Source organism: Camelus dromedarius, chromosome 11 (assembly GCF_036321535.1).
Source record: "Camelus dromedarius isolate mCamDro1 chromosome 11, mCamDro1.pat, whole genome shotgun sequence".
In the NCBI taxonomy this organism is placed as follows: domain Eukaryota; kingdom Metazoa; phylum Chordata; class Mammalia; order Artiodactyla; family Camelidae; genus Camelus; species Camelus dromedarius.
This window is the reverse complement of record NC_087446.1, coordinates 52,523,123-52,550,492: the sequence shown is the minus strand read 5'-3', so window position 1 is coordinate 52,550,492 and position 27,370 is coordinate 52,523,123. Positions and strand designations below refer to the sequence as shown.

The 27,370-nt window shown below is 47.2% G+C and overlaps 2 protein-coding genes across 4 annotated transcripts in view; one reads left to right on the top strand and one right to left on the bottom strand.

Moving 5' to 3' along the window:
- On the top strand, nt 1-27,290 carry ASB8 (ankyrin repeat and SOCS box containing 8). The gene is made up of 6 exons (XM_031462682.2): nt 1-138; nt 4,295-4,399; nt 6,442-12,229; nt 22,058-22,140; nt 23,188-23,311; nt 26,491-27,290. Exons 2-3 carry the CDS (start codon nt 4,349-4,351, stop codon nt 7,072-7,074), a joined length of 684 nt encoding a protein of 227 aa, XP_031318542.1. The 5' UTR covers nt 1-138; nt 4,295-4,348; the 3' UTR covers nt 7,075-12,229; nt 22,058-22,140; nt 23,188-23,311; nt 26,491-27,290.
- Nucleotides 7,270-27,370, bottom strand: part of PFKM (phosphofructokinase, muscle) — a 41,518-nt gene continuing 21,417 nt past the window's right edge. For all 3 annotated transcript variants that reach the window (XM_064490920.1, XM_010997456.3, XM_064490921.1), the window contains exons 3-23: nt 23,385-23,458; nt 22,465-22,542; nt 21,003-21,192; nt 20,613-20,778; nt 19,835-19,879; nt 19,290-19,398; nt 19,080-19,175; nt 18,746-18,838; nt 18,009-18,134; nt 16,840-16,904; nt 16,313-16,376; nt 15,419-15,568; nt 14,378-14,448; nt 13,935-14,022; nt 13,697-13,849; nt 13,060-13,224; nt 12,005-12,066; nt 11,668-11,779; nt 10,251-10,350; nt 10,069-10,174; nt 7,270-9,827 (exon numbers count right to left, since the gene is read on the bottom strand). In XM_064490920.1, coding sequence (XP_064346990.1) covers nt 9,683-9,827; nt 10,069-10,174; nt 10,251-10,350; nt 11,668-11,779; nt 12,005-12,066; nt 13,060-13,224; nt 13,697-13,849; nt 13,935-14,022; nt 14,378-14,448; nt 15,419-15,568; nt 16,313-16,376; nt 16,840-16,904; nt 18,009-18,134; nt 18,746-18,838; nt 19,080-19,175; nt 19,290-19,398; nt 19,835-19,879; nt 20,613-20,778; nt 21,003-21,192; nt 22,465-22,542; nt 23,385-23,458 — 2,258 coding nt within the window. In that variant the 3' untranslated portion in view covers nt 7,270-9,682. The remainder of the gene's footprint in view (nt 9,828-10,068; nt 10,175-10,250; nt 10,351-11,667; nt 11,780-12,004; nt 12,067-13,059; nt 13,225-13,696; nt 13,850-13,934; nt 14,023-14,377; nt 14,449-15,418; nt 15,569-16,312; nt 16,377-16,839; nt 16,905-18,008; nt 18,135-18,745; nt 18,839-19,079; nt 19,176-19,289; nt 19,399-19,834; nt 19,880-20,612; nt 20,779-21,002; nt 21,193-22,464; nt 22,543-23,384; nt 23,459-27,370) is intronic.

The following is a 27,370-nucleotide window of genomic DNA, read 5'->3' as shown; positions in this document are numbered from 1 at the left end:
GGACACTGGTCGGTGCGCCGGCGCCCATCCTACTCGTTCCTCACATCCTGTAAACAGAGCGGCCCGCCCGAGACAACTTCTGCTTCCGGGTCACGCCTTGACAGCGGCTTTCACCACCCAGGTCAGCCCCGCGGTTCGGTGAGTGTCGCCCCGCTGCAGGAATGTCAGCAGCCAGGTTCCCTGACCCGGGGCACCACGCCCAGTAGCCCTTCCTCCACTCCCCGCTCAGGGTTTGCCAGCCCTCCAGGCTGGGACCTTGTTCCGGGCCTTGGGGAGACTGGGGCGGGGGCTGGTCCATTTCTGGGCCTCCCCGGGCACAGATTACGCGGCGCCGTTTCAATACCGGCCTCGGGAGACCTGCCGGGATTGCTGCGGTCTTTGCAGAGCCCTTGCGGAAAGTGACACCATACGTCCTCGCTTTTCATGCAGTTGCCCTCCGCCCCTTAGACTCGGCAAGATCAAGCTGCTGCGAGCCGTCTCCGCAGGTGGACTGGGCCAGGGTCTCCCCGCCCGAGGGGGCCGAAGCAGGGCCTTAAGCAGCAGGGCTGTTGAATCTCACCTCTCCTACTTGGCTTCTCGCTTCGAAATAAAAAAAAAAACCCTTGGTGTTTTCTCTGGATCCAAAGTGAAAGAAAACGGGAGACGGGGCTTTCTGCTCCAGCAGTGGAAAGGGGCCCCTTGGGGGGTCAAACCATGCACGAGCTGCAGTCCGGAGATAGGTTTCCTTCCTGACAGTGTTGTCAGTGTGCCCCTAAGTTTCACTCTTCAGCAGGAGCTTCAAGAGAGTGGCAGAGGACCACTGGTCATATTAAGAATTAGGAGTTCTTAGCCTAGAGTCCAAGAGCACTCCGAAAGTGATTGCAGGGTTTATTTCTTCAGATTGTCATGGCCGAGAAATGGTTAACGGAACCACTGGTTAACTTCAGTCCACGCCTTCCACTTCGGATGCTCTGTTTTCTGCCCCCGCTGATTCAAATGCATCTATGCCCTTTTTTATATTTTTCCTTGCAACAAAGAAGTATAAGATACAGACCATTGTCTCTGAGGAGTTTCGTGTCTGCTGGAGAGATTAAAACACATGCCAAGGCTAAATTATCTAGGAAAATTCAGAGAGGCATATAAACAAGTGTGTAAGCTTATTCATTCATAATAAAGTAGGGGAGAAGAATATCCAGTTTGAATCATTGATACTTATGAATTGAATATTTTTAATTTGCCGTCTATTAATTAATACTGTATATATTTTAAATAGATAAATTGCTACCGATTAGCAAAATGGAAACTATTAGAGTTTATAGTATATTATATAATGTATAATGAGATTATCCTTCACAAACAGCAAAAACTACATAGTATGAAATGACCAAAATAATTTTAGGATTTTTTCCTTAGTAATCATCATATGCATAACATGTTTAATTACTGCAAATTTTGAATTTTTTTAGGATTCAAAGTAATAGGCTTTACATTGGTTCAACAAATACTCATTGAGAACTTGCCATGTGCCAGGCATTATTAAAAATAACACTATATTTACCCCTGAGGAACTTAAAGTTTCATAAGATCATGAATTCCTAAACAGTTACACCTAGGGAGCTGATGTGGCATACCATATTTTCTCTACAGTTTTTGATATGTACTTTTTCATAGAAATGCTCCACCTTCTTTGCTATAATCTTATATGTTCCCCAGCTGGTATATGGCTCTTATACAGCCAGAGCTTTTATCATAGTTGAATTAAAGTATATTACATATTTTCTTCTTCCAACCCAGAGCTCTCTGTCATGTTGTAGTTTCAGCATATATTTGACCAAGTCTACTTCTCAGTTGTCACAAATGGCCAGTTATTAAAAACTTTAATTCATTTTGCACTCTTAAATCTGCCCATTTTCTCTAACTGCAAGCATACGCCATTGGTGTGAACTTTGAAATTCTTTTCTAATTTTATATAGATGACCCCAGAGAAATTACACTTTGGCATTCCTTCCTTATTTTGGAATATTACCTCAAAAACTTCCCATCTTTTTCTTTGCTGAAGACATTTTGAACTATCTCACAGATGCCTCGTCATTATTAACATAGATGCATTTGTTACATAGCCTTTTCCCTCTCTTCTTACAGGTTAACAATCACTTCCATACCCTTTAGTCAGTCAATCAACAGCCAGTACTTATTAGGTACCTATTTTTTTTAGAGACTCTGTGGTTGGCCTATATGGACAAAATAGTAGAAGACAAGGAGCTTGCCTTCCAAATGATCACAACTTAGATGGAAAAACATAGCTGTGCTGCAAGGCCAAATGTAACAACTAACCTAAAGATAATAAAGATTACATACTTCACAGGAGGTAAAGAATGTTTTGTGGCATCTTTAGCCTTCAGAAATCCCCTTCCTTGCCTAGTCTTTTTTAAACCACACAGAGCTCCATGGGGATCACAGAGCCTCTTGGGGAAATCTTGTGCTAGACTAGGTCAAAAAGAACTGAGGTCCTGAGGGTCAGAACATTTGCATCCAGGTTCACCCATCTCTCTCAGCAGCTATTCTATTTCCTGTGATTAAGAAAAAATGATATTAATGAATCATCGATCTCTTTGAAATCTTGTTTTAGTATTGGGAAGGCCTCAGAGAACTCCTAACCCTAAGGACAGGTATGCTCAGTGATAATTGTGTATGCCTAAAACGTCTTTGTTTCAGGCAGTTTGGAGCATGTGAACGTACTCTGAGCCTTGATGAGTTCCAGTATGTGGTATATTATGCAGAGCATTCAGAGCAAATACTCTCTCTCAGAGCGCTTAATCCGAACAATCGCTGCCATTCGCTCCTTCCCACATGACAATGTAGAGGACCTCATCAGAGGGGTGAGTGTGCTGTGTTGATGTGAGAGTCCTTTGGGAGGTGAAGGGGGAAAGTTCCTGGGGAATCCTAATGGATTACAGATTTGCAGCTCTGGCTCAGCACAAGGTCACAAGGAGTTTTTACCATCTTCTAAAATGTACTAAACCATTAAAATATATTTTCCCTATGTTTTGCTCCTCTTCCTTTCTGCCTTTCACAGTGTGCATATGATATTTTTTTCTTCAAGAAATAGTCCTAGATAACCCTAGTCTCATGTTCTTTGTGAAATCTCTGGATATGGTGCATATGGGATCCAGCAAGCTGGAAGTCTCCTACACAGGTTGTACTAAGGGAGGAAGGAGGCAAGCAAAGCATGAGTGGTTTTCAAATCCTTGTGGTTTATAATAATTACATGGAGTGATAGCATTTGCCTTCTATCTTAGTTTGTAGTTCTGTAGAGAATATCAGCCCCTAAAATGCATGGTAATTTTTGGCTTAAGATAACACCTTAACTGTCTGATATCTAATCACTGCTCTTCCGTAATTCTGTTAAATGACTAGTATCCTAGAAATCTTTGATACCTTTTTCTGTATATTATTCCTGTTGAAGAGAAGTTACAGGGTAGTTTTTTTGATCACTAGAGGATACATTCAGGTAGTTACTTCTGTGCATTCTTTTTAACAATTTTAGAACCCTTGTTATAGCCTGGAGCTCTGTGGTTGCTTCAGTCGTGTGACATAGCTGTGAGAAGAAAAAGTCCTACCGTGTTAGTTTGTTCTCAGCAAAAGTGACTGCTGATCAGAAGACTCAGCAGTAGAAAGTTTGTCACGTTCTAATTCTAGCTCTGCTGCTGAGTCATTCAGTGACTTTGGTCTGACTGTGGTATCTCCATCTCCTTTATCAGATTTGAAATAGAAGCACCAGTGGGAGCTAGGTGGCAGAGAACGCTGATATTAAGAGGCTACTTTGAAGATGTTTATAAACAAAGAGATAACGTTCAGATGACCTTACTTTTAGTGATGGTCATCTGGCAAATGGCAAAAAGAGCATGCCAGTTCTCCTGGCTTCAGTCTGAAGGACTCACTTTCCTGATCTTTTCAGTGCATGGTGGCCAGAGAACAGAGGTTGCTTTTCTGGCTCTCCTGCCTGATGATAGGGTTCCACTGCTCTTATACATGAGGTTGTGTCCAAATGACCATCTGGCAGGCTAGCTTGTGGAGAAACATAATGACTTGATCTAAGGGAATCGAAAGTTCCTTTCACTCATCTTCAGTGTATTCTTTTGGTTTGGATATTGACATTATAATATTATTTAATTCATAGGAATAGAAACTAGGACTGGTAGTATCTTACAGTACACTCAGAGTTAGACCCTTTTCCCCCAGACCTGGTTCTGAGTCTTGCCCTGCATGGTGAGCCAGAGCTGAGCACACTGACTGAAGTTTCCTTCCGCCATAGGGAGCAGATGTGAACTGCACCCACGGCACACTGAAGCCCCTGCACTGCGCCTGCATGGTGTCAGATGCTGACTGCGTGGAGTTACTCCTGGAGAAGGGAGCTGAGGTAATGTTTTTAACACTGTCACATCAACGATTCATTAAAACCTGAGCTTCACATTTTCTTAAAATTTCTTGCCTCTTCTCTCATTTCTTCCCAGCTTCTGGCTCATGGTAACATTGGCATAGCCAATATTAAAGCAAAATGTGATGGTAAGTGTATAAAATCAGCCAAGGGATTTCATTCTTTTTCCTTCCTTTCTTATGCTGTCCATGGCTCCAGGAAGAGGGAGCCCCTTTCTGACTCAGTCCAAACCATTTACGACCTGCTACCAGATGTGCACATCTCTTACCACTGAAACTGGAAAATAGTCATTAGGCACTCTCTTCCTCAGGATTAAGCTACTTGTGCTATTTCTGCCCACTATTTTTTTTCTCTTTTAGCTTATCTTGTTCCTATTTCCTTTCTAATGTATCTTTAACGTAAAAAACAGATTAATTTTTATGGACATGAGCAGGAAGCAACATAGTATAATGAATGATTAAAAGAATGGACTATGGAGCCAGACTTCATGGATTGAATTCCAGTTGTTACTCCCAGCTGTGTGACATTGAACAAGTTGCTTAACCTTTCTTTGCTTCATTTTCCCCTTCTCTAAAATGGGGGTGATACGGTATCTTCTTCCTAAGGTTGTAGAGTGTTTAGAACACTGGCATGTGATAATTACTGAGTGCCTGTTAGATAAATAGATTCTCAGTTTTAACAGTTTTGTTTTGAATCTTCAAGGCGCCTATGCTGAGGCACATGTTTGAGTCAGGCACGCCATGAAGCTGGTGTGCAAGCCCCAAATACACTGGTCAGTAAGCCTGCTCCAGCCCCCAGCATCCTCACCTCCACACAGCCATGCTGTTCTCTACTTGTCAGTATCTATCCCATAATTTTTCGCCCTGAAGTGAAAGCCAGTGATTAGTGTCAGTGAGGACAGTGAAAATATCCTGGGCAAAAAGAAAAAAGAAAAAAGACAGGTTTTAGCTAAATAGAAGGTTGAACTCAGTTTAACATTTTATGAGGGAATATAATATACTATGTATAAACTTGGAATTTGAAGTCTTTGTAGCCTTCAGAAATTAGAGGTGATGCTGATGTTTTTCTTTATAATTTTTTAACATTTTATTTTTATTTATTTATTATTATATTATTATTTTGGTAAGGGGGGAGGTAATTAGGTTTGTTTATTTTTAGAGGAAGTACTGGGGATTGAACCCAGGACCTCATGCATGCTAAGCATGCACTCTACCACATGAGCTAAACCCTCTCCTCTCTTTTTTCTTTTTTAAATTTTATTTTATTTTATAATTTTTTTGGGGGGAGGGTTTACTTATTTATTTGTTTTTAGAGGAAGTACTGGGGATTGAACCCAGGACCTTGTGTATACTAAGTATGCACTCTACCATTTGAGCTATATCCTCCCCTGAGGTGATGCTGATTTTTCCAGCATGGGAGGATCTGTGCTCTTTCTGCCACATGCTTTCCTCTAGGTTCTCCTGTGACACCACAGCGCATGTTTGCAAGGGGTTGACTTGGATTAACAATTTGAGCTTCTCTGTATGGTTAAAGAACTTAGCAGAGCTACCTGGGCAGAACCTTGGCCTCATTATTTTTCAGTCTGGTTGCCATTAGCCACGGGATACAGAGTGAGTCAGGATAAGTAAAATAATCCAAAACTTTTACTCTGGCCAGTGTATTCAAGCTGCTTTCCAATAAATGTCTTTCAAAGTAGTTACAAGGACTTAACTATCTTCTCTTTCTTCTTACTCTGTAGTAGAGATTCTAGTAAATAGCAAATAAGAACATGGATGCAAAAACATCCATTATTCAGGCCAGCTAATCCACGCACATAACATTTGGGGATGGTCCTTTTCCTATTTGCTCCTCAGCTCCTATCATATCTCCATGCTCGTCACCACGACTCCCTGGGAGTTGCTTGTTGACCCTCGTGTTCAGAATGTTAACGTAGCAAAGACAGTGGATAAACACATGCAAGCTTCTTGGCCGGCCTGTCCTCTCAGTTGTTTGTAGACTGTAATGTAGTCCCTCCCTCTTTACAGGTGAATGCCCTGGATGGTTATAACCGGACAGCCCTCCACTATGCAGCTGAGAAGGATGAGGCTTGTGTGGAGGTCCTGTTGGAATACGGTGCAAACCCCAATGCACTGGATGGCAACCGAGACACCCCACTTCACTGGGCAGCCTTCAAGAACAATGCTGAGTGTGTGCGGGCCCTCCTGGAGAGCGGGGCCTCAGTCAATGCCCTGGATTACAACAATGATACCCCACTCAGCTGGGCTGCCATGAAGGGAAATCTTGAGAGCGTCAGCATCCTTCTTGATTATGGTGCAGAAGTCAGAGTCATCAACCTAAAAGGCCAGACACCCATCTCCCGCCTGGTGGCTCTACTAGTCAGGGGACTTGGAACGGAGAAAGAGGACTCTTGCTTTGAGCTCCTCCACAGGGCTGTTGGACACTTTGAATTAAGGAAAAATGGCACCATGCCACGAGAAGTGGCCAAAGACCAGCAGCTGTGTGAAAAACTGACTGTTCTGTGCTCAGCCCCAGGGACTCTAAAAACACTCTCTCGCTATGCAGTGCGCCGGAGCCTGGGACTCCAGTATCTGCCGGATGCAGTGAAGGGCCTGCCACTGCCAGCTTCTCTGAAGGAATACCTGTTACTTGTAGAATAGCCTGGAGGAGACGTTTGCACCATTACATGGGCAACTCTGGGTGAGGTTTTGCCCTGTGAAACTGTCTCTCTTGGAAAACAAGAAAAGCAGTTGTTCCTGTTGTGTGGTTTATATTTCAAGGCAACATGTCACAACAGTAACCTCCACATCACCTCCCTTCCCCAAACCAAGCAACCAAACAAACAAAAAAACCTCTCACTTTTGTTTCTGTTTATTGCTTACTTGGCTTTTTAGATTACACCCTCTAAAAGAAGAGGTCTCCCCAACCCTCCCCTTTAGGGAAAAAGTCAACAGTGCAACTGAATTACTCTAGGAAGACAAAGAATACTTATAGAATGTGTGTTTGGTTTTCCTTTGGGGACATGATTAACATTTCCAAAGACTCCTTCTAGGAACATTTTAGTTGATCTGTGAAGAAGTTTAAGAAAACTCCAGCTAACAACTGAGGCCCAAAGATGAAGAGGCAACAAGCTCAAATGGTGTGCAGGTTCAGAATTGGGCTGGATGATGTCCCTAGAATGCCACATCACGGGGCATTCAGAAGGGACTGGCGCCCTTCCTCACCACTGAAGGGAACGGCAGTCTTTGCCCCTTTTCCATGAGTGTGCTCGAGGTCATAGTAGTTCAGCAGGTTTATTTTAGAAAGATTGTCTTGCTGCTCTCCACGAAGTAGAAGACATAGAAGGTTCTAAGCAGTCCTAAAAACTAGAAGTCCTAAGAACTTTTCTTCTAGTGCAGTTCTTTCTCTTCCTGGAAGCCAGTTTGCTCTACTGGGCTTCGCAGGCATTTCCTGCACTGCAGACAAAGGTGTTCACTCTCGCAGGGGAAGAAAGAGCTGGGCTGGGCTGCCTTTTCTCATGGGTCTTCTTCATTCCCTAGAGGAAGCTCACTCCCTAAGAGCTTGGAGGTTTTTTTTTTTTAGTTGTTTTGGAAACTTTGCTTTTTACTGCTCTCTACAAGATACTGGTGGAGGGGGTGGAGCTGGGGAGTAGGAGAGCACCATAGCCCTTCCTCTGAGAGGCCCACCTACCCAAAAAAGACCTGTTTTAGTGAACAGTACTTAGTCTACAATCTCTTCCTTTTCACGTTGCTAAACTCAATCAAGTTGTTATTGATCTTAGATGACCTTACGCAAATTTGAAAAACTTTTTTTTAACTGATTGGGAACTATGAATAAAAATTAACAGAATCGGCTGACACAGCTAATTTGAAAAAGTATGACGCTTTTGTCCTTTTGCTGTTGGCATTTTTTGCTCACTAAAAAAAAAAGAAATAAACAGTTCTAAAAGCAAGTTTGGCAATTTCTACTCTTCCTACTTTTCTCTAAGTTATTTAATTATCTTGAGCCCCAGTGTCCTCATCTCTGAAATGGGGCTGTAACCACCACCCACATGGGCTGTTTTTTAGAACTTTTTTCAGGGTATAACAGTAATACTTTGCTAGTATTAGGGAACTACTAGAGATAATCCTTTCCTCCACCCCTTGTAAAACCCTGAACCTCCTTCCTGCTTCAGCAAGCAAGTGTGGAAACTGTGTAGGTTGGGAGGAATATGTATGCCTGTGCTGACAGCCAAGGTCAGGTAGCATCCTGTCAATTGGGGACACAGTCTACAGTCCCAATCCTGAAGACCAACTGCATTGCTTGGATACTTGGCTGATGAGGAGGAAGAAGCCGGTGAGACAGAATAGCAAACAAACTGAGCTGAATGAGAACTGACAATTTTCCAAAGCAGTATTTCAATCAACCCACCAAACTAGGTCCAGGACTGGTTGTCTGTTTCCAGGCTTTCAAAATGTACATGTCTCCAAAAAATGGAGTCTGGTTTTCATCCAGAAAGGAGTACAGAGGAAAAGCTGAGAAGGAAGAATCCTGTGTTGTCAGAGGAGAGGAGCAGAGACTGTAGGATGGCTGGGAAAAAGCAACCCTGAATAATGGTTAATGATCAAGAAATGAAACGCAACTTTATGCTTAAGGGAGACTGGAGCGTCCCGCTGATTGCAGAGGATGCAGGAGGGACTAGCTGTGGGATGAGGGTAAGGACCAGTCCACTGTGTTCTCAGACCTTGTGTACAGAGTCAAGAGATGTCCAAGATGAGCGAGAAGTACATGGGCTTGTCACATGGGCTGCATTTTCCCAGGTGTCTGGGCAGAGTCTGGCTTGGGGCTGACAGGAGTGCACTTGTGGAGGTGATAACAGGAGAACCGAAAGCACAGTGACCAATTGGCATTTATTAGTGTAGTTATTGTCACTGTAGTAAAAGTAGTAGAGGAACCAAGACTTTGTTATCACAAAGAAATAAATAAAGCTTATTTTTAGGAAAATTCTAACCGAGTAACTGAAATCTAGCAGTAGCACTAGGGGAGGAGCCCAGCCTTGTGTGACAGATGAAGCTGGGGTAGAAGTCATGATAAATTCTACCTAAAAGGAGCTTCTACTCATTGCCCCCTGCCCCAGCTTCCCGGCCAGAGCTGACCACGGCTGCAGTTACAGAATAAAAGGAAACCTAACGAAAAATGAGCTGAAGCACTTGAGACGATGTGAACTTGGATCTATCGGGGGTGAGCTGACCATGATCAGACCATCTGTTCCCCTCACTGCAAAGAGGTTTAGACGGCAGCTTCTCCAGACCGCTTCCGGCTGATGTGCTCCAGGTGGGCGTGCTCTGAGGTGTCCAAGTCAATCTCATACTTGGCTAGGATTTTGAGGATGGGCCTCAGCTTCAGCCACCATTGTTCCTTGGGGATGCGATGCCTACAGAGGAATGAGGTAAGTGATGATTTAATCTTTAGCACCCCAATCAACATCTGTGAAAGGCTATGGGAAGAAGTTGAACAGAACAGGCTGGATTTGGGGCATGGGCATCAGATCTAAAGTAGGTACAACTATAGGTGTTACTCCTAAGAGAAGAGGACTGAAGACAGTGAACAGGTTGGGAAGAGTAGATCTTGAAACTACCAGGGAAGGAACCACCCCAGGAAGTAGATGTACTCACTCAAAATCTGTCTGTTCCTTCAGCTCAGCCACTGGTTGAAAGATCAGTGCTCTCTTGCGCATCCCCAGAACACAACCTGAGTCTGGAGTATTAGCAAAGATCCGCCCTGCAATAGGGATGGTCAGTCAGCTTCTAAACTGGGAACCAGCTTCTAGGAAGGGGGCCCCTCTCACCCCACCTACCATTACGGTAACTCTCTTTGATCTTCCCAGACATCCAGTTCATAGCCTTTGCACCCATCTTAGTGGCAAAATTCCTGTCAAATGGAGTTGGGCTCCCACCCTGGAAAAAGAATCATAAAAATTATAGAGGTAAGGGCTCCAATGAAGTGGCAAAGACATTGGAATACATGGAGAAAAAGGAAAGAATAGGTCCAGGTTTACAGCCAGAAGCAGGAATCCATAAACCTAACCATGAAAGGAAATCCTGAAACAGGGCCGGGAACCAGGGTGAGCTTTTGGCCATTAATCAGATGTCAGAGTAACTCATTAGTACAAGGGGATGACTGGTCTCGCAGTTGCTTCTTCCAGCCCCACAGCTGCATGATCCTGTTCATTTCCTTCCAGGCTTACTGGCCACTCTATTCCCTGCCCCTCTACAACCTAGCAGCTTTTGTCAGTCACCATCATTGATGACACAAAGCATTCCTTGTGACCCCATCTGGATGCCCTTGGTAGCACCTCATAATATTATAAAACACCTTGCAGATTTTCTTTGAACAAAGCAAAGTAAGTGGGAAAACGGAAAGGGAGGAAAAACAGAAAACAGGTCTTCATACTTTATGCAATAGGACCTCAATCCTGCAGAGGCTGATAAGCTCATTCAAACTGAGATAATGTGAGTTCATTTGTGGGTACAGAAAGGTCAAAAGTAAGTGCTTAAGAGGCATCAGCGGGGAACATTTGGGATAGAGGAGGCCTCAGACCACTAGTATCATCTGTGAGAGAGGCCTACCTAGGGTGGGGACTGAATGTAGGTGGAGAAAGAGATTCCTTCCCCCTTGGAACCCCAGTTAGTGGGGATGGAGCCCAACCCCAGCAAGGTGCCTGTACTCACCCACCACATTCCCTGCGGAAGGCAGCACGGTGTGGCGGGGAAAGCACTGGACTAGGCTTATTCTGGCTTCACTCAAGCTTGATGAGTGGCCCTGAAAAAATTATTTCTCCTCTCTCAGCCTCATTTTCTTCATCTGAAGCAGTAGTTCTCAACTGGAGATGATGTTGCCCCCTGGGGGACATTTGGTAACATCTAGAGACATTTTTTTTTAGTTGTACAACAGGGGAGGGAATGCCATTGGCTTCTAGTGAGTAGAGTCCAAGAATGCTGCTAAGCCATCCTAAAACACACAGAACCACCACAGAGAATTTTCCAGCCCCAAATGGCAATATGCCAAGGTTGAAAAACCCTGCCCTAAAGAAAGAGGATGAAGCTAAGGCCATTTCCAGGGTATAGATGTCTGATTCTGTGACTGTAGAAGACCGCAGGCCCATGCTCTGTGGCGGCACTGATACCCTCAGCAGGCTGGAGGCCAGAGGGACACTCAGTGGCTATTGGGGGTTACGGCTGTCTTGTGATGGGCGTGATGTGTGTACTCCCTACCTGCTGCATGTGGCCAAGCACGTTCTTCCTGCTGTCGAAGATGCCCTTCCCCTCCTCGGAGTACAGGTTGAAGATGAAGTCAGTGGTATAGTTGTCATTGCACTTCTCGTTCCTGCAGGAGAGACCGATGCCTGTGCCGCATGTGTCCCCCTCCCTCCCCCAGCCCTCTGCGGTGGTCAGCTTTGTCCCTCTGGGTTCCGTCTCTTCTCGCAGTCCAGGTTCTCTCCCTTTGTATCCACAGATGCCTCAGGGTGTCCCAACCATGGCTGCAGTCTGACTAGGGCCAAAGCCTGACTATCTCTTCTCTTTACTTGGGAGCAAACCAGGGATGAGGTACCTTAACACCAAGCCCCTCTTCACAGTTGTTTTCATCTTTTGCACCAGATGTTCAACATTTGCCTGAAAATGAAGCAGAAAATCCTAAGCCCAGCTGAGAGTGGATAAGGCTGGGCAGGCACATGGATCCCTTCTTCCCTGCCAGGCCTCTCCAGGAGGGCAGAGGGACGTGGAAGGGGGCTGTTTACAGCCCAGGGCCTGAACTGTGCCTCATCCCTTTAAGAAGGTCAGTGCAGACTGAAATTAAGGGAAGACTCCAGATAAGATGGGAAATGGGAAGAAGGAAGTTTGAGACAGCATGGTACTGTCAGTTTTCAGCCCCTTTCCACCCCCTCCCAATCTCCCTTTCCAGGGGTTTCCAGTTCTCCTCTCAGAGGGCTGATTCTGCTCTCGGTCTTGGTCTCTGAATGGGCTGCTTCTGCATACAGCAGTGATTCACCTGGGAAGAAGCACTCCCTTCATTTGGGCTTTGAGTTGGGGGTGAAGGAGGAAGAGGGTCACCCTCCACTGCGGGCAGGGGTTGGCTGGGTCCTTGGGTTAGGAAGTTCCCTCAGCCTGCAGCCCTCCACGCTGTGGCTCTTTTTTTCTCCAGTGAATGGGGATCTTGGAAAATAAGGATCATAAGGGTATCCCCCTCAAAATTGGAATGAGAAGGGTCTGGTTTGGTAGCTAGGGAAATCTGGAGGGGTGGCGTGACCTCCTCAGTCAATTAAACCACCCACTAAAAGTTTAGAAAGGCTTCATAACCTCTCTGAACCTCTCTCATCTGTAATACAGAGATATCTCCCTTGAATGTCTGTTATGAAAATAAAACACAAAATTGCACATGAAGGGCTTTGCAGCCTGCTGCCCTTCAAACAGGAGCTCCAGTGACAGGAGCTGTGGGCACGTGCAAGAGGTCACACTGGAGAATGCCTGCCCAGTGCTCGTTTTAGGACTCCACAGTCCATTGGCTCCATCCACGTCGTGAGCTCTCACAGCTCAGCTCACTGTGAGGACAGTGGGGCCAGACCAGGGCGGGGAGAGCTCCCTGGCAAGCTCTGGGTGGCTGTCTACCTGCAGGTCTCTAATGGTGAAGGGATCCTCAAAAATATAGGCAGCATCGGCCCCAGCTGCCAGTCCAGCCATGGTGGCCAGGTAGCCACAGTAGCCGCCCATGGTCTCGATGATAAACACCCGGCGCTTGGTGCCTGCTGCTGACTGCTTGATGCGGTCACAGGTCTGCAAAGACAATGGGTCACAGAAGGATAGGGTCAGGGATGTGATTCTTGTCACTGCTCTGGTCCCTAACATCACCCAGCTCTGGAGCGGGGCCCCTGCGCCTCATCAAGCTCTTGCCTTCAGGGATGGCCGGCACCTCCGCCAGCCACAGCAGAACTCCTCTCCTGGGAAGGGGGTTGTCCCTACCCTTTCTGTTGCTTAGAGTAGGAGAATTAGGCTGAATGACCTCAGGAAAAAACATATTTGGCATGCAGAGCACAGATGCATTTCTAGGTTAGAGGACTCACAAGGTGGGGAGAATGGACACTACACGTACAGTTCAGTACAGCCTGTGTAAATGGCAGGGCATGAAGAGGCATTTTTCAAACGCTGCCATTTGGCTGGTACAAAACAAGTGGCTCACTTTCGAGGCCCAGACGCAGTCCAGGGATTATACCCCCAGCCAGAGACTGGGAAGTGGGGTGGCTCTCACCATGCAGATGGTGTTGAGGGCTGTGTCGGCCCCCACGCTGAAGTCTGAGCCAGGCACGTTGTTGGAGACCGTAGCAGGAATGACCACGAATGGGATGCAGAGCTCGTCGTACAGCTTCCTGCCCTCCATCAGCTCCAGGCCCCCCGTGTAAGCCTGCGAAGAAGGGAGCAGAAGGGCAGGAATGAAGACGGGAGAAGGTGCAGGGGGAACGGAAGAAACGGTTGGGAAGGGCACCCACCTCAAAGCCCCCAATGATGACAAGGCCCTGGATGTTAAACTTGGTGATGTTGGCACTGATCTGTTCGAAGCTCTTCTTGGGTAAAGTCCTAGTTGATTGGGGCAGGGAGGGGGTGGGAGGACAGAATTTGGGGAAGAGACAGCAAAATTGAGGGAGAGAAAAGCTAGAGTTAGAAGCCCTTTATTTATAATTTCTTAACTTGCGCCCCCTTCCCTGTTTGACCTCTCACGCCTGCCCAAGGATACACCCTGGGGCTCTAAATTGCCAGAATTGTGTGGATGGGCACATCTGCCCTCACTAAAGCAACTGTGAGCTCAGGGTAGAGGACCCAGATAATAGCACTGGTCCAAGCAGACCTGACTGAGTGAACTGACACCACATTCCAAGGGACACCTTTAGGGGTAGGGGTGACTAGGAGGAGGTGCTCCTGTAATACCACTTACCTTTTAGTCCCAAGTTTAGAACCACCTTGGCCAGTCCAGCCTCCAACGTAGCTCCAGCCAGCTTCCTCGATCTGCAGAGAAAGGTCACACAGGTGGCCCAACACCACTTCTTAAGTCCTGACCTCACTCCGACACCCACCTGCCCCTGGGGGAGGAACACCGGGCATCCGCCGCCCCCCGACCCCTCAACCCTTACTGCTTCCACCCTTACTGCTCATTCACAGATATTAAGCACCTGCTTATGCCAGGCATCGTGCTTAACTTGGGGACAGAGAATTAAATCAGACACATTGTTTGCAAAGGGTTCATTTCAGTGGCTTCTGCCTGTTCCTACTGCCTTGAAGTTAAATACAGTAGCTCCCTTTTATCTGCGATTTCACTTTCTGAGCTTCCAGTTGCCTGTGGTGAACCTCAGTCCAAAAATATTAAATGGAAAATTCCAGAAATAATTCATAAGTTTTAACTGGTGTGCTGTTCTGAGTAGCAAGATGAAATCTTGCACTGTCCTGCTTCATCCCACCCAAGACCTGAATCATCCCTTTGTCCAGCATGTCCACACTGTCCATGCTACCTGCCCGTTAGTATAGAGAAATCACACAGCATACAGCTGACCCTTGAACAACAAGGGGGTGAGGGGCGCCGACTCTCCACACAGTGGAAAATATGCGTGTAACTTTACAGTCAGCTCTCATAGCCACCGTTCCACATCCATGGATTCAACCAACCCAGGTCATATAGTACTGCGGTATGTGCTATTGAAAAAATCTGCATATAAGTGGGCCCATGCAGTTCAAACGCACGTTGTTCAAGGATCAGCTATATATCGGGTTCAGTACTGTCATGGTTTCAGGCATCCACTGGGGATGTGTCCCCCTCAGATCAAGGGGAACTACTGAATCTACTTCTGTTTGAACCCCAACCAGAGAAAAAGATGGGGAGGGGGAAGGCAAGAGAACAGACAGGTCACCCTGATATACTCATCCTCCCCACGACTGCTCCTCAGCCCCAGAGTAAGTGCCCTCTTTCCTTTCATCCCCGTACCTGACCCTTGGCCAGGCCCTCGAAGCCATCATGCACAACCAGCACTCGGTTGCCCTGGATCAGGCCAATTCTCACGGTGGAGCGGACGGCGGCATTCATGCCTGCAGCCGGGGCCCCCACGTTCATCACAGCCACTGTGTGTGAGCCACTCTGGAGAAGGAAGCAGAGGGGGAAAGGGGGAAAGGGGCCGGCAGGGGGAGGGGGACAGGTTAGTGAAGGGAGCTGAGCTCTGAGTTCCTTATGGTCCTGACAGCATACACCCCTCCCCCCCTGCTTGTTCCCTCCCTCACACTAGGAATCAGAAGTCTTTATCACAGATGAATAAATCAAACTGTGGTCCCTGATTCCAGCTATCACTGCACAATGAATAAGAGAACTTCCAGAGCAATGTTTCCCAAAGTGCGATCCTTGGACCGCCTGCATCAGATCCACTCAGGGAGCTTGTTAAACCTGCATATTCCTGGCCCTACCCCAGATCTGGATCCCCTCTGCGGGAGGGGAATATGCATGTTTAATAAGTAGCCCAGATAATTCTAGTATATAATAAATATTAACAACTACGCCAATGGAAGACACTGCCTAAATACATTTAGATGTGATTATTCCAGATTGGCCCAGAGGCAATAATACATAAGCCTTCTTTTCCATTCCTTGCATCTTGTCAGCCCTGAATTGGATGTAGGCCTTTGGTTAGAGACATCCAGGGCACACTAGGAACACGGGGCTTGTATCTGGGGTAGCTGAGAGAAAATTATCTTAGTGGGGACTCAGCACTGAGGATTACAGTGGGCAAAGAAGTTGGCAAGGTATCAGCTGTGTGGGTTGAGGGTAGCACTTCGTAATGGGAGAATGGGAGAGGAAGAGGGACAAGGGGAGAGAGCAACTTGCCAGTACCTTGGACATTGGGGGTCTGACATGAGCCAGAAGCTTGTATACCTCCCAGTTGTTCATGAAGCTCCTATAAAAAGTACCGAGAGAGAAAAAGAGGGAGAGAAGTGTCTTCAGGCCACTCCCCAAGGCCAGCAGCCAAGGGGATCTGGTCTGAAGTTTTGCTCCCAGCGTGAAGTTCCAGAGGGCAAACCTCTAAGGGCGTAACTAGGGCAGAGCAGGGGTCAGGCAGGGCTACAAAGAGGCCACTGACTCACCAAACACTCCCTGAGCATACTTCCCCCCTCGCCTAGAGACACTTAAGATCTAGCTGGGTCCGCACGTAGAGATAACAGACTGTAAAAGAGAGTCCCTGGGATGAACTGAGCCTCCTGGTCACCTCACAACTAATTCTCTTGGGGAAGAAACTATTGCAGAGACGATAAAAGGAGGGAAAAGCAGAGGCTCCTCTTTGGGGTCTGGAGCTACATCAGTTTTTGGCTTTATTGCAGGATCTGATTCTGTAGCTAGCGAGCTCCCAGTCATTTTCTCACCGGCCTCTCAGCTTCATGGCTTCATCGAATCGCCTCTCATTCATGGCCTTGGTCACATCTTTGGTCTGAGGGAGGAGACAGCCAGTCACAACTCCAGGGCAGGGCTCCGTATAGCTGGACTCCCCCCCCACGCTGAGACTCTGCCGTCTCTGGGCTTGTGACTGGATCCTGCCCACCCCATACCCCACCTTTTCTATGCCCCTCAACTTTCATGGAAGGAGAAGTATCTTTGTTTTTCCTTAATTTTCTGAGTAATGAGCAGCAAAAGAAAAGGGCTGATTCAAGCCCTTTTCTATTTATGAGAAGATGGGCAGAGAAGAGGAGCTCACACAGATAAAATAGCACCTTCCTCCATTCCACACCCAGGGCCCAGCCTCAGTGGAGCCTCTAAACTAACGGAAAAATGAAGAGGATCCTGCAGATCACCTGGTTAGAGAGAAAGGCTGATCCCCGCCATGTGCTTCCTGACTACTGAGCCAGTGCTTCAGCTTGGGGCCTCTCAGAGGTACAGTTCCAGGCAAGGCTGGAGTTTGTCTGGGCTCATTAGGGCTCCCGAGTCTGAGAGAGAAGCCACCAGGAGACGGGGATCCAGCCCTAAGGATCAGGCCAGACACTTAGCTCCCAGCCGCAGTGTTTGCTCTGTGGTATCAAAGGAGTGATGCTTCTATAATAAGGGCCACCATTTCCTGAGCACTCAAGCTCTTCCAGGTCCTACATCAGACCACTTACATGGTCAGTCCTTCCAATCACCCTCAAGGTGAGTATTAGTAACCTCATGTTGGTTCAGAGAAATGTGTTCAAGGGACAAATCAGAGTGATATAAACTACCTAGCCAGACCTTACTAATATTCCCCGGCTTTTAATGAGGTTTGGAGAAATACTGCATTTCTCTTGAGGTTGGATATTATGGGATATTGGGTCTTATTACCAAGTAGGATGTAGAGTCTCCCATCTTTAGGAACATTTGACAGGCGGGGAAACTGAGGCTTAGCTAGAGAAGTCACAGCTCCCGTGCAGGGCCCACTTCCCCCCGTGTCTCTTGTTGCACCCCACTGCCTCTCCACCGGCTCACATCCCAGCAGCCTCAGAAGCCACTCTCTTCCCCATCAGCTCAAGCTCAGAGACAGGGCCTTGGGGCTGGTAGGAAGGGGCTTGGGGTCAGTACTCACCACCTGGACACACTCCATGAGGGGCAGGCGCACAGCCTGGTTACCAGAGAGGCTCACCACACAGGCTGGGGTGTCCGGGGTCCCCTCCAAAAGTGCCATCACTGCTTCCACACCCATCCTGCTGCCCTGCGGGGAGCAAAGGCAGTCTGGTTCAAGCCTCTCCATCTAGGCTTGGTCTGGAGAACCTGGACACTCAAGACCCTTTCCAAATCATGAGTTGATTTCCACATTTAAGGACTGCAGCCAAGAACTCACTGGGCTTTACCTCCCTACCCAGATTTCACCTAAAGCTGGATGATTCTTTATCATTTTTCCATCAGAACCCCAAGGATTCTGCCTGGTTCCAGAGAAACACAGCCACTGTAGTAATGAAGGGAATATAACATTCCCTTCTTGAACTGATTAAACAAGGAGGGACGCTGCCTCTCTCTTCCAATGAAAGTAGGATAAGAGGGCACAAATTGAGTGTGTGAGGTTAGATCTTAATAATTTCACTAATGGTCAAAGTTCTAAGATGTTAGACCTTAGAGGAGTATATAGTTTCCTGTCATTTTTTGGAACAAAAGAAAACTCTTGAGAGTATAGGAATGGGTCAAGGGCCACTGGCGTCCAGAGGCTGGTTGGGGGACGGCACAACCAACGGTTTAAACCCCTGTGCTGGGGAAGTGCAGTCCTGCTGGGAAAGGACAGCAAGTTGAGGGTTCTACGGTGTGAGGGCCGCAGAGCCCCTGACCTACCAGGATTCTGTCAAAGGCTGACGGTGTCCCACCTCGCTGCACATGTCCCAAGACAGTGACCCGGGTGTCATATCCCAGACGCTTTACCACCAGCTGAAGGGACCAAGAGAAGGACAGAGAGAGAGAGATACGGAGTCAAGGAGAGGAAACAAGCAGGGACCTAGATAAACCAAGGATAACTTAGCATCTTATCTTGTAATGCCCCCTGGGTGGGAGGAACTCGGAGGCAGGGGAGAGACATGCAGAAGAACCAAAGGGAGACTCAGAATCCCTGGGGAACGGGGCCAGGAGAGGGGTAAGGTGTCAGGGCCTCTCTGGCTCCGTTCATACTAACGTTTTTTATTTCTTCTGACGTGATTGGTTTGCCATTTTTGTCGATCGCACCCTCAGCCACAATGATGATGTTGAGACGAGAACCACGGTTCCTTGTCTGGTGAATAACAAAGTAAAAAATCGTCAGTGTTATAAAATTGATGGACAGGAAAGGGATCATCAATGGGACAGAGTGAGGGATTTTTCAAAGGGCAAAATAAAGAGCCAGTACCTCGCTGAGCCGGCGACAAAGGTGTTCCTCCCAGTCATCATCTGGTGGACACTCGGGAATAAAAACCCAGTCGGCCCCACAGGAGAGAGAGGTGACAAGGGCCAGGTATCTGAGATGAGAGCCAGAAGTATCATGCCAGGAGCTCCACTCCACAAAGAGCCTCACCCATCCCAACAAGCCCACCAGTCCCAGAGCTAGTGAGAGGTCTGAGGCCCCTCCATTTCATTTTTTGTATGAGGGCAAGAGCTCCACTGAGACAGCTTCTCAATGAGATTCTGTTCCCAAAGAGCCCCTTCTATTCATGGCCCCCAACCTCAGAGCCTGCTCTCTCACACTGCATGTGTGCCTGTGCAGGACACTCATGCGCATGTGCATGTGCAGGTGAGTGAGGGAGGTGGGTGGAGACAGGGAAAGGCAGCAACACCGAGATGAGTGCGTACACCTCCAGATCTGCCACCACTGGGAGGCCTCTCTGGACTCTTCAGGAAAGAGGAAAGGGCTATTTCAAGGCCCACAGGATAAATGAGTCAAGACGGGGACCTTACCCACAGTGCCGGCCCATCACTTCTAGCACAAACGTCCTCTGGTGGCTGCAAGAGACAGACAGGTCTTACACAGTTCAAGGGTCCCTATGGCCAGGATCAAGCCCCCACCCACATCTAGACCACGTAACCTCTCTGCGAGATACATTTATGCTGTGGGCCTTCCAGCGGGTTTCCTGGGAGACCAGGAAGACCCAGGGGAAACTTCAGCCACAAGGTGTCCTTCCTAGGCCTGAGCGAACACAGCAGAGAAAGGTATCAGTACTGAAGCTCTGTCCCTGGGAAGGAGGGAGCCCAGGAAAGGAAGGATAGAAGGGAAAAGGAGTGAGGAGAGGCCTTGACTAACCTGGAATCCTCCAGGATCACCCTGCAGGAGACTCACCCTCCCATCCCCCCTTCTCCTGCACTGCCTCCTCTAGCCCCCTCACTCCTGAGCAGTGACGCAACGGCCTCTACAATCTCTGTGACACAGCTGGAAAGATGTGGGGCTCCCTGGGTTTGTCTCAGTCTGGACACTAATCATTTAGGAGACCCCACAGGTATTAAAGACCTTAGAACCACTTGTTTGGACAGTGCGCTGGACAGTGGCAAGAGGCAGATCTTACAGCATTTACAGAGCAGTGCAACGCCAGTGCTCTAGGGGTAATTCTTAAAAAGTGGCCTGGCCCCAGAATTGGTCATTATAGTCACCATGGCTCAAACACTTTAGTCTTTTCCAGTCCCCAGCCCGTTGGCCTGTCCCAGCTGCCATCCTCCTTCGCTGCTCCCTGCAGGCCCTTACCTCTGAGCGGTAGTAGTGATGGCGTCTACGATCTCTATGATCCGGTGCAGGGCAGAGTCAGTGCCAATGGTCATATCGGTGCCACAGAAGTCGTTGTCAATTGAGCCAACCAAGCCCACAATGTTCAGGTAGCTGGATTTCGCAGCCTCCTCTGCTGTGATCTTACCTGACAACGGGAAGCAAAGCAGGAGCCAGTGGGTGAGGCAGCAGGCCTGCCCAAAGAGCAGGAGACGGGAGAGGGAGGGGGCTGCAGCCACTGGTGACTGTAAACAGTGGAAGAAAACGGAGGGCAAAGACTGCCAATTTGTGTCTGGGTGAGTTTTCTACAATGAGGGGAAGGGGTGTGTGTGTGCACATACCCACAAACCACACTGACAAGAAATGTCTCACCTGCTTTCTGGAGGTCATTCAACAAGTCGCTCCACTCAGAGCGGAAGGTGTCGGCCCCAGTGAGGCTACCGTCACCCCCGATGACACACAGGTTGGTAATCCCACGCTTCACCAGGTTGTGGGCAGCTCGGAGCCGTCCCTCTCGCTCCCGAAAGTCCTTGCACCGGGCGCTTCCAATCACTGTGCCTCCCTTTGGGGAAGAGGTGGGAGTCAGCTTCCCAGACGACACAGCCAAATTTGGGCTCAACATGCTAAGATTTCCCCTATTCCAACACTGTCAGGGGCTGACACCACCATGTGGCTCCCTAGGGAGTTCCCAGACATCCTGAGGGGTTGTTGGCCTCTTCTAAAGGAAAAGGGAGATGGTGCTGGCTGAGGTAGCACAGGGTCCTTCCTATATTCTGCTGCACCTCTTAGCAGATGGCTAAGATGGACCCATTTCATTGGAGGCTTTGTCATCAAACTGATTATCCTAAAGAGAACTAGGGAATTCACACATATCTGTAGGCTTTTGAAATAACCTCCATCTTCCCCATCTTAGACGTATAAGAAGAAGTGGCAGTGACTTCAGCAGGGACCAGGCACCGCCAATCCTTTTCTCTTTGCGCCTGGGGAGCTGTGTGCTAGTGGGAGAAGCCACAAGACTCAGGCAGTGACAAGAAAACCAGCTCTGCATATGGAAAGCCTTACATTCCCAGGGGCTTATAGATCCCCAGGAGAGGAAAGTATACCTAGCGTTTTCACAAATCACGTAAACTCCTGGCATCTATGACTTTGGGGTATTGATGGAAAATTCTGGCTCACTGTCAGACCACTTTATAGCAGGCACCATTGCCTGTATAGAGCCTCTGTGAAGCATTGCTCATTAAATTTCTTCCCATGGATATTTTTAGGGGATTGAGGTAAAGAATGCGGATACAAATGTAATGTGTAGGTTTTTCAGTAAATCAGAAAATGGGTATATATTGACTTAGAAAAAGCAAAAACGGCTGTGGAGACAATTGGGATAATCTTAGGTTTTTTTTTAAACTCTCCATTCCTTCCTCCCTTAAAAGGTCTGGTTTCAGGTCACCTCATCGCCATCACATGAGGACTGGCAGACTTCAGCTCTGCTTCTGGCTCTGGCTCCCATCCTCGGGTAAGGTTATTTTCAGGACCTGACCTTCTCCGTGACCTTAGAGCAGGACCTGCTTATGTGCCAGTTCCTCAAGTGCTGCCTATGACCTTTCTCTATAAAGAGCATGCCGTCCTGTGATCATGTCCCCTCCCTCTATCCCGCCCCAGGAAACCAGGGTGATGTTTTCAAATGCAAAGAGTAAAGGGCAAACATGTCTCCTCTCTTGTCACAGAATCTCTTCACATCACACCACATGGCAGCGAATTCGGGAAACTGTGAGCCCAACCCAGAGCAGGGTGAGACAAGGACAGGACAAACATGGGGCAGGAGCCCTCTGGAACATACCAGCTGAAGCATCATTGAAACGCTCTCCCAGGTGGCTTCCCTGATGTTATCTCCACCATCCACCAGGCCTTGATAACCCTGTGGGGTACATTACACTCATTCAGCCTCTGCTAAGCTTCCCCCAAACTCCCAGATTAAGACAGGATCCCTGGAAAGAGGTTCTCTGAGAATCAAGTCACCCATCCAGCCTCCTATGACAGATGCCTGGGTTCTCCTGAGAATAACACAGTCCAAGGAAAGAGATGTCAGCTTTTTTACTCTCTTCTAGATTCTCTCATTCTTGAAATATCAGGAAGCCCTTCCTAATATTTAATCTTAATTCCTCTTATTTTTGGCTCATCCCATTCCCTCCCGGGGGAACAAGATAATAGGTGGTTTTAATAACTAACAATAGAGGAGAAAGAGAAAGGGATGTTAGAGGGAGAAAGGGAAAGAAATGTGACTTGAAAAGAGACTATAAAATTTGAGAGATGATAGGCAGATAGACCTTACAGAAAGAAGAGTGGACAAAGGATGAGAAGAAAAGGAGAGAAGGGAACCAGAGAGGAGTTAGAACCTCAGAAAGTTAAGCAACCTGCAGAAACATGGTGAGACTCTTCCCTCCTAAGGCTCTGTCCCTGGATATACTGAATTTGCTATGAAATACTAACTCATTTCAGCTTCTCCCTCTGTTTTGGGGAAGTGAAGGGAAGACAGAGTTAACTCTTGCTTTAAATTGAACAGGCAACACGAGGAGCCAGTCTGCAGACACCTGGGTCCCACCATCATTATTGGAGCCAGAGTTGGGAGGAGTGACTCATGGAGACAAGAAACCCAGACAAATTAGACACAGCAACGTAACTGGGAGGTAAGGAAAGAGAAAGTGGGGAGCAGGAGCAGAAAACAAGAAAGAATCATGGGGAGCAAAGTAGAGAACCAACCTCATGGACAAAGAAGACACGGGCACCAGTATAGATTCCAACTCGAACCACAGCCCTGACAGCAGCATTCATACCTGCACGGAGGAAAGAGAGAGGTTACTCCTAAGAAAAGTGGACCTGGACTCTAAGATATAAGACAGCTTTCTCTGAATCTAGAATACTCCCCCCATTCAAGTCTTCTGGCCTCCCAGCTAACATTGACATACTGCAAAATTTTGTCTTTCTAAGACCTTTCTTTGCCAGGGCAATCTGGGCAATAATAATCTTGAATGCTTATGAGGGGGTTAGACACTGCCTGACGCTTGTCAAATACCAATGCATTTATTTAAGCCTATCCATATCCTGGAGTTGCCCCCATTTTACATATTTGGAAACTGAGGTTCAAAGAGGTCAAAGTCACAGAGCTAGGACAAGCCCAGCTTTTAATCCAAGTCCTAAAATGTCTAAATCAACACTGCTGACCTCCATGCTAATCCCAATGACTGTACTAGGCTTTTCCCTGCCTTCTGCACTGACTCTAGGCATCCAGCTTGAGTAGGCTTTTCAGGACACAGACGTGACTCTTGGAGGCTCAGGGACCTGGTCAATTGCAATCTGTTCGTAAGAATGTCCATTATTGGCTGGTGCATTCTCCCAGTCTCTGCACACACACAGCTTTTTGTGTCATTGAGTTGGTGTATATTCCAATGTGGCTCACACAGGAGAGATTCTCTGGCTCCCACACCACCAGAAGAGGTTGTGACCAAGTGTACAGGCAGAATTAGTGGAGGCTCTATGCTCTCCTTCTCCTGTGCTGATCTCTGCCTGTGACCCTGTATGTAAGATGTGTAGGAGAACTTAAAAATTATGCTGTCAATTGTTCTGTTTCCACTGGGAGAAACGATCAGGGCTAAAACAGAAGCAGAGCCTTTCCGCCTTCTCCCAAATGAGTACTATCCCTCACCTTGTAGCTACTCAATGATGAGAACTCTCTCCCCAGAATAGGGGGAGGAGCTGACCTGACACAACACACAACACGTGGCGGGGGCTGTGAATGCCTCCACATTAGAAGCAATGCCGCTGAGACTGAGCTCAGCGTAGCTTCATTGGTGAGACTCTCCTGGGTCTTGATCCTGGTAACGCTGTCCTACCTCATAATGTGAGGAGGCGCTCATCGTGTTGCTGAGATGCATCAACTTGTGAACCATTTTAATCACCCTCCCTCGGGTACCCCAGTACACATTTTTGTTTCAGTTTAAAATCTATTCATATGGTCCTTAACCCTGCCTGGAGAAATATCACATACCAGTGAGCACTAGAGAAGCCAGTAATTGGAAAAATCTGCAGTAGCAGACTAAAATCCATCATGAACTACTGCAAAATCCAAAGCTATCTGGAATGCAACAGAATGAAAAAGACCAGAATGTCTGGTTTTGGATTTTGTTGGGATCATAAGGCTAAAAGCTCCAAATGAAATTGAAGGTCCATTCACTTGCTAAACAAATATTTATTGAATACCTATCATGTCCCTGGCACTGGGGATACATCAGGGAATGATGCAGAGACTGGGGATACAAAGATAAAGGACTTGGGAATGGTCCTCTAGACTTGTGAAGAATTATAGGGTGATTCCAGCGTGGGTCCGTGTGGAGGAGATTTGTAAAAGTGCAGTGGGAGTGAGGAGAAGCAGCATCTCGCCATCAGGAGGGGCTCAGGGAAGGTGGTGCAGCATGTGTGCTGAGACCTAAAGGATCATTTCTTTTTGAATCTTTCTGTGAGGTGGATGAATTTGAGGAGAGTGTTGTAGGCAGGAGGAACAGCACAAATAAAGGTGAAGGTCAAGAAATAGCCTTAGGAAATTCAGTGTTGTTGAGAATAAAGTGTACCATGATAGAGAGATGAAGCCTCCAGTGGGCAGGCACCTGTGTGCCCGATGAGGAGGTCTGGTTTTTACTCTGGAGACCAGGGTTTGATTGGGGATCCATGGGTGATGGTTCCAGGAAATCCATGAACCCCATGAACCTGTATGAAAAGCTTTGTGGGCATGGGCAGTTCTTTTGGAAGAAGAGTCACAGCTTTCATTTGATTCTGAAAGGGGTCTGTAAGCTAGGGAAAACAAAAGTTGTAGGCAATGGAGAATCTTGGAAGAATTTTGAGAACAGAGGGATGTGATGAGATCTACGTACCAGAAAGATCACTCTGGCAGCAGCGTGGGAGACAGATGAAAAGAAGTGACAGTAGGGTTAGATGGCTGTCTGGCAGCCTAGACAACAAATGATGAGGGCCTAGACTGGGAGAGTGACATTTGGCACAAAACAGAGATATTGGATAGGAGACACCAAGGAAACAGAAGCAACAGGACTCGCATCTAATTGGCAACATGAGTAGATTTCAAGGTGGTGGAGAGGAGGAAGGAGACACCCTGTGACGGACTTAGGCCACGGGAAAAACTGTGGTGCAGTTAACTGAGCAGAGGCAGGTTTTGATTTGAGAAGGTACAGGTGGGGATGATATATTCATACTCGGATATGCTGAGTTTGAAGTTCTTGTGGGACATCCATGTGGACTTGGAAGAGACTGTCTCAAGAAAATATGTAAAATTAGAAGGGTAAAGGGCAATGAATGGAACGCTGAGGAAAATCAACACTGGAAAAATGGGCAGGGAGAGAGGAGTTCCATGAAGAAAGCTCATACAGAGCAGAAGAAAGGCAAGAGGAGAACTGGGACTTAGCAATGTCTTGGAAGCCAAAGGAGACAGTTTCAAGAAGTGGGAACAGTGCCAAATGCTCCTGATGATTGATCTCAGATGAGGACTGAAAGGTTGGGCTTGTCCACAAGAGGTCACTCGTGAGCACTGATGTCAAGCTTACTCATGACATCACTAAGGCAAAGCCCCATGAAGTCTGGAAGTCTAATTGGAGGAACTGAAGGAATAAAATTTGAAAAATCTGTGAAGGGAGGGGGCTTCTCAGAAGCTTTAGGAAAAGCTTGAATGCATGCGCGCGCGCACACACACACACACCAAAGTCAGAGTCAGCACAAAGCCATCAGTCTAAAAGAAAGATGAATAAAGTCAACTTAATAAGATCAGAACAGATAATGAAACTATTGTTTGTTTATTTTCTAGACTTTCTCAAGGCCTATGGGAGTCTCTTTTGGACACCTGCAGTCCTGGAGTATAAATCTTCAATCTTAAGAAATAAAAAAAATTCTTCTGAAATGTAGAGGTTGGAATGCTGTCTCCTGCTCCTGAGGTAAGTAAGTGTAGGGGAGAAAAGATTTAAGGAAAACAAATGACTTCAAAGATTTTAAGTGTAAAGCAAACAACAGACAGTGGGCAGGGAAAATCCAAATCCATGGGGCAGAAGAAAAACCCCATGACAAAAGAAGATTTTTTTTCTCTTTCCTCCTTCTTACCTTAGCCCTGCCAACCTCCAGAGGTCATCCTTCCTGCCTCTGAACTGGATACCTGAGTGTTTTCCCAGAAATCAAGTTTTAAGACCCCTTCTGTAAGCCTGTACCTGTGTCTCAAACCCCTAGTTCCCTAGAAATCACAGACTGGGCTGTATAGACAGCTTACACTAGAAAGTCCCAGTAATTCTTTGGGCTCTCCTACTTAACATCACTGGCCTATTCTGGCCCCAGGCCAGTCCTGGCCAGGCTCTCCTTGGCTGTTCCATGTTGCCCTAAATAACCCTCTATGAGCAGCTGTCTGACTTATTAGAAGCAAAAAGAAGGATAAGATTACAGGCACCATCCCAGGGGTACTCTGGGTACAGCCAGGAGGAGGGCTCTGGAGAACATCAGAAACACGTACTTTGGAGTCTCCAATTACAGCCTGCTGGGAAGAGGCTTTAAGGAGAACTACAGGTGATGGGTCTCTATAATGTGAGGTAGAAAAAAACTAATAAATGACTTGGTCACTACCTTTTTGCTAAAAAGTTTCTTTCTACCTTAACTGAACTTCAAAGAAAAAAAGGACGCGAGGAGCAAATGTTTGTTAGATG

What these genes read in the sequence shown, in the direction of transcription:
- ASB8 (XM_031462682.2), top strand. Translation starts at nt 4,349, where the DNA reads ATGGTGTCAGATGCTGACTGCGTGGAGTTACTCCTGGAGAAGGGAGCT. An exon ending in TCCTGGAGAAGGGAGCTGAG is followed by an intron (nt 4,400 to 6,441) that starts GTAATGTTTTTA and finishes CCCTCTTTACAG; the next exon opens with GTGAATGCCCTGGATGGTTA.